General features: G+C 36.8%; 1 protein-coding gene across 1 annotated transcript in view; it reads right to left on the bottom strand.

Annotated features, from left to right (window-relative positions):
- Positions 1–5,427: 5,427 nt before the first annotated feature.
- Positions 5,428–7,008, bottom strand: part of pkp4 (plakophilin 4) — a 181,391-nt gene continuing 179,810 nt past the window's right edge. Inside the window, exon 23 of the mRNA XM_072262006.1 lies at positions 5,428–6,382. Coding sequence (XP_072118107.1) covers positions 6,137–6,382 — 246 coding nt within the window. The 3' untranslated portion in view covers positions 5,428–6,136. The remainder of the gene's footprint in view (positions 6,383–7,008) is intronic.

Raw genomic sequence — 7,008 nt, 5'->3', positions numbered from 1 at the left:
GAGCGGTAACAGCTGGTTTTGCATTTAGTTTTGATTGCAAGCGGTTCATTGGAGGGAATCATTTCTCATTTACACGTATCTCCATGCAATGATATCACTTGATTTAACTGCAGATGAAATAATTAAAAACAGATCCAAAGTATTTAAAAGATATAACACTTAACCCTGTTAATACAAACGAACTGTAGTGACATGGGTGTCAATGGATCGGTGGAGGCCCCAAACGGAGTTTTTGGTAAATTAGCATTCTGAAAGGTCAGGTAACTGCTTCTCCCACTGTCCTAATCTCTCCCCTTCTGGTCCATCCAAATTGTTCTATCACCCAGCTTCTTCCCTCTTTCTCCATCAGCTACACACTCTTATCCCCTCTCTCTAATATTCCCCTCTAGCCTCCCTCGCTCAAAGTCATAGAAAAGTACAGCACAGAAACAGACCTTTTGGCTCATCTAGTCTGTGCCAAGCTATTTAAACTTCTTACTCCCACAGACCTGCACCAGGACTATAGCCCTCCATACCCCCACCATCCGCATACCTATACAATCTTCTCGTAAACGTTGAAATCGAGCTTGCATGCACCACTTGTGCTGGCAGAATGTTGCACACACACATACGGCTCTCTGAGTGAAGAAGTATCCCTTCATGCTCGCCATAAACTTTTCACCTTTCACCCTTAACCCATGACCTCTAATTGGAAGCTCACCCAACCTCAGTGGAAAAAAAGCCTGCTTGCATAATTTTGTATACCTCTATCAAATCACTCCTCAATCTTCAGAATCAGAATGAGGTTCAGGTTTATTATCACTGGCATGTGACGTGAAATTTGTTAACTTAGCAGCAGCAGTTCAATGCAATACATAATCTAACAGAGAGAAAAAAAATAAATAAAATAAAAATAATAATAAACAAGTAAATCAATTACATATATTGAATAGATTAAAAAAAGTGCAAAGACAGAAATACTGTATATTAAAAAAATTGAGATAGTGTCCTAAGACTCAATGCTCATTTAGAAATTGAATGGCAGAGGGGAAGAAGCTGTTCCTGAATCACTGAGTGTGTGCCTTCAGGCTTCTGTACCTCCTTCCTGATGGTAACAGTGAGAAAAGGGCATGCCCTGGGTGCTGGAGGTCCTCAATAATGGACGTTGCCTTTCTGAGACACCGCTCTTTGAAGATGTCCTGGGTACTTTGCGGGCTAGTACCCAAGATGTAGCTGACTAGATTTACAACCTTCTGCAGCTTCTTTTGGTCCTGTGCAGTAGCTCCTCCATACCAGACAGTGATACAGCCTGTCAGAATGCTCTCCACGGTACAACTATAGAAGTTTCTGAGTGTATTTGTTGACATGCCAAATCTTTTCAAACTCCTAATAAAGTATAGCCACTGAATTGCCTTCTTTATAACTACATCGATATGTTGGGACCAGGTTAGATCTTCAGAGATCTTGACACCCAGGAACTTGAAGCTGCTCACTCTCTCCACTTCTGATCCCTCTATGAGGATTGGTATGTGTTCCTTTGTCTAACCCTTCCTGAAGTCCACAATCAGCTCTTTCATCTTACTGACGTTGAGTGCCAGGTTGTTGCTGCAGCACCACTCCACAAGTTGGCATATCTCACCCCTGTACGCCCTCTCATCACCACCTGAGATTCTACCAAAAGTGGTTGTATCATCAGCAAATTTATAGATGGTACTTGAGCTATGCCTAGCCACAATCTTCTGTGTTTCAAGGGATAAAGTCCTAACCTATTCAATCTTTACTTATAACTCAGGTCATCCAGATCTGGCAAAATACTTCTAAATTTTCTCTGTAGTCTTTCAACCTTATTTACATCTTTCCTGTAGGTACTGTAGGTGGCCAAAACTGCACACGATACTCCAAATTAGGCCTCCAACTTTTTGTATAACTTCAACATCCCATCTCCTGTACTCAGTACTTTGATTTATGAAGGCCAGTGTGCCAAAAGCTTTCTTTACAACCCTATCTACCTGTGATGACAGTGAGATTGGGTTTCATTCTTCACCTTCCTTTTTTTTTTGTCTGATTGCATAATCTACAGCTTTTTGTTGTCTCTACTTACATTTTCTGTCGCCATCTCTGCACTCCTTTCCTTCACCTTTTTAATTTATAATACTGTTACCTGATGGAAATAGTGCATTTTCATGAGGAGAAGCCCCTGTGTTCCGTTGGGCCCTCATTAGCTGTGCGGGAGCAGATATGGGAAACCATATGCTCCATTCAGACAGGTTCCATGCTACAGTGAAATTCACACCACAATGACTTTCAACCTTCTGTTTTAAGAAGACTTGAGCTGGACCAAGCCTGACAACTGAACTAAAGCTGCAGAATGCCCAAAGTTAAGTCAAGATAATTAAGAAAAAACATCAATATGAAATCATTGCAGTTCAAAGGGAAATAGTCAAAGACATTCCTACTTGGAATAACTTCCCTTCATTTTAATTATTCTGTTTAACCACTCTCCTTTTGTACCTTGCTGGGACCATTTTTGTGAGTCCTTAGTGTACCATCCTTCCTCCCCTCCAATATGAAATTTCAGTTCAGTAATCCTTCAGCAGAATGAAGAACTGCACTTATCTTCTGTTGATTTTTTTAAAAATTGGTCTTCTCAGGTATGCAGACTGATAATTTTCTTTGTTGCTCTTCATATTCCAATTCTTGCTAAGTAAAAATCATTCCTTTTATTTTAGCAATTAGGAACAAGCAATGTATAAGCAATATTTGGAAGGGCCACCCATTCATCAGGGCTCACATCTTTTGATCAACTTTCCTCTCAGCCATCTTAATCAGATACATTTATCAAAGGAATGATCACAAGAAATAAACAACATGAATATTAAGTTGGAGATGGATTGTAGTGGCATTCATTTCATTGTCACAGTTAAACTCAGGATATTGAATCTTATTAATGTTACAATTTAGCTCCAATTCATAGTATCATATTAAATTGCTAAATTCACATTTACTTGGCTTTATCACTTTTTCATCATGGAATAAAGAATTTTATATTTTTTGTCCTTTTAACTGAAGATTCCTCATCAGGGTTCACCACAGCTAATCAGGATTTTCTCTACTGGTTTCTTGTAAACAGACAAGGGGGAAGACAACAATCCTGGACTAGATGGGAAACATTTTTAGTTAATTATATTACTTATGTATGATGAAAAGTATAACAGCAATTAAGTAATGCAGACAGGATGCAAGGACAGTAATGGAGCAAATTATATTGTTTTCAAGGCTACTGACAAGGCACGTGTACCTCTGAGAAGATAAGCTTATGCTGATAGCAACACTAATTTTGTGATCCAAAAGATATGAAAAATAACTTAAAGCAAATACTTGATAAGCAGTGATTGTCTTGAACATGGTGTGAGAATATTATAAAGACAGACATAAAAAATGTATGCTAAAATCAAGAGGGAATAAAACCTGATGTTGCTGCACAATAATAGCAATAAAAGTTGTTTGGAATTCATTAATATCAGAAACTCGTAATCTAGAATATCTAGTTAATACACTGGTAGTAAAAATTGAAAATGTCATTGATATTGTAAGTGCAATTATGAAGAAAGCACGACAGTGTCTCTACTTCCTTGTGAGTTTGTGAAGATTTGGAATGACATCTAAAACTTTGACAAACTTCCATAGATGTGTAGTGGAGAGTATTAACTGGTTACAACACAACTTGGTATGGAAGCACCAATGCCCTTGAATGGAAAATCCTACAAAAAGTGGTGGATACGGCCCAGTCCATCACGAGTAAAGCCATCCCCACTGTTGAGCACATCTACACGAAGCATTGTCACAGGAAAACAGTGTCCCTCATCAAGGATCCCGACCACCCAGCTTACACACTCTTCTCGCTGCTGCCAGGAAGGTACACGATCCTCATGACTCACCCCACCAGATTCAGGAACAACCATCAGGCCCTTGAACCAAAGGGGATAACTTCACTTGCCCCATTATTGAAATGCTCCCACAACCTATGGACTCCCTTTCAAGGACTCTTCATCTCATACTTTTGATATTTTTATTATTGTTTCTTTCTTTTTGTATTTTCACAGTTTGTTGTCTTTTGGACATTGGTTGAATGCTCAAATTGGTATGGTCTTTTAGTGATTCTATTATGGTTACACTGGACAACAAAGGTTTGCTTCCTGAATACATTTGTGTGTATTTTATGGATTTTGGGCTGCTGATAATGAAATCACCATGAAATCTCCCTATCATACACCATTTTTTGTAATCACCTATATTTGTTATTTAAATTCATAATTCAAGTCAATTAAGATGTTGCCCATAACGTAAGCTGAAAATTTTTTTATCTTGCCCATGCTTAGGCATGGCAGGAAAGGTTTTAGAAAGACTATAAGAGCATCATGCACACTCCATTCCACGCATTGCATTTACATGTTCATATACTGGTTTACGCTCAAGTTGATGCACATGTTCTATGCTGTGTGCACTCATTATAAAATAATTACCTTTTCAGTATTTTTTGTGATGGCATAATATCTTGCTGATGTTGCAACAATTGCGAAACAAATACTTTCTGTTATATTTTTGTCTGGCGAGTATACGCTTAAATCTTAATGACAGAGCATGACTCCTCTTATTAAGAATACTGATGAACTCTACGTTGGGTGTAAAATTGGCAACCAAGATATAGCCTGAGTTCCTCACATTTGTTGCATTTCCATTTAGACTTCTTCCCTACAAATCTTGGCGCTGTCAGTGATGAGCACGGTGAAAGTTTTCACCAGGACATTGTGGTCATGGAAAAACTGGATCAGGGCAACTGGAATCCATCAACGCTGGCTAATTATTGTAGGACTCTTAAGCGCAAAGCCTCAGACACTTAGTACAAACAAAAATCATCAACAAAACATTTTTAGCTGAGTTGAGCTATTGCAAAACATCAGCACTGATATGTAATTAAACATATTATATTTAATAAAAGTTAATTTCTTGTTTCTCCAAATTCCTATGTGATACAAGTCATCTGAAATTATATTTGTGTTCGGCTTCAGGCGGTCTCTCATAACCAAAAGTAATTTCTAAAGGAGCAATACTTTTGAAAAAAAATTTGTTCAGCATTATGGATTTACTGAGTATGCCCACAATAAAACTAATCTCAGGGTTTTAGATTTTAACATATATGCACTTTGATAATAAATTTATTTTGAACATTGAGATCCATCATGATAAAGGTCATTACACTGAAACATTAACTTTGTCTCTCTCCATAGATACTGACTAATCTGCTGAGTATTTCCAGTATTTTGCTTGGATTTCAGAATTCCAACACCTGCAGTTTCCTAATTCTAATAAATATTAGTATCAGAGAGCAAATATTGCTAAATTGGTGAAGAAAAAGAAAGAAAATCTTGAGCTCAGAACTTCAGTGTATGGAATGATCACATTTATTTATAAATGCATATAGCAAATGGCAGTGAAACCAGCCACAGAATGGGAATGGAAAAATAAGTTTTCAGTTTACTGGGAAATACACATTCTTTGAAATTACAAAACTTCTTTAAAACAAAATGTACTTATTTTCATTTGGATTAATTCATCTATTTTAAGAGTCCTGTATTTTAAAATTAACTTCAATACAGGACACTCCTTTAAGAAATGATTTCAACCTTGTTCACATGGCAGTTCCATATTTACACCAAAGAAAGCAAAATTTACAAGGTATATGGTATACATAATTTGAAGATTCAATATTTCAATAAAACAAAATGGACATATATATTTAAAATGTCTGTACAAACCAAAAGTAACACTTTATTCACAGAAGTTTCACATTTTATTTTGCTCATACATTATCCAACTTTTTTCTTCCATCGCAAACCTTTCATCACTTTTCCCACACCACCACCAAACTATAAAAGCTACATAAGTAATCTAAATCTAGTCTGACTTAAGACACTCATCAATTTTCCTTTTCAGTTCCTTTCATATCCTTATTCAATAGATCCACATCCTCAATCCCTTTCTTAAAAGTTACATTCACACTGTCTCCACTGGAATTCTTTTACATCAATGATTACTTACAATCAAATCGCAAAAATGGAGCAAAAAGACATTTTTCTTCTATTTTGTCTTCCTAATATTAAACCCAGGAGTCTGGGGATCCTGGGTACTGGTCTGCTCTGTAAGGCGGCCGTGTTGCGGAATACAAGTCTACATAATTAGTTGAAGTTTTTAGTCCACGTGATGTGTAATCTGCGACTGCAGGATAATGTATTTGGTCATCAAAATAAGGGTCTTCATAACTGTGGGGAGACTGCATATACATTCTGTAAGCATCATAATTTCTTCTGCTTGAGTCATCTTGACCATAGTACATCTGTGGATGCTGTAGAAATGTCACAATTAATAAAACAGAATTATAGCAACACAATATGAACTACCAACCCAGTAATATTTAATACAGGTGTAAAGGTAAATATTAAAGTATTTTGTAAAAAATGCAGTTGGTTACACAATGTGAAGGATATGAATCAAATATTGGTACTATACTTGAAAGTTCCAGTAACTGTTTTTCTATTTTCCATTGATTTAAGATAGATTTTGTATCGAGTTTTTGTTCCATTCTAGTCTTTCACTCAAGCAGTTGAGGAAATTGTTTCGTAGCCAAACATGACATTTTTCAGAAGTTCCCATAGGCTTGAAAATGAGGTAGATTCATTTTCAAAATTTAATCTGATTTAATACTGGCCAGTAATTTTCATCAAACAACAGGAATTCTGCAGATGCTGGAAATTCAAACAACACACATAAAAGTTGCTGGTGAATGCAGCAGGCCAGGCAGCATCTCCAGGAAGAGGCGCAGTCAACGCCTCAGGCCGAGACCCTTGGAGGGTTATATATTGAAAGCTCAGTACTGCGTTACGGCTATAATGTATTGTAAAAAATGCAAGGGTGAAATTATGAAGAATTATGAACATTAAGTAAAGACTTACAGGCAAAATCAAATAAAAT

This window comes from Mobula birostris, chromosome 6 (genome assembly GCF_030028105.1).
Source record: "Mobula birostris isolate sMobBir1 chromosome 6, sMobBir1.hap1, whole genome shotgun sequence".
NCBI classification, from domain to species: Eukaryota; Metazoa; Chordata; class Chondrichthyes; order Myliobatiformes; family Myliobatidae; genus Mobula; species Mobula birostris.
This window is presented reverse-complemented; position numbering and strand designations above follow the sequence as displayed.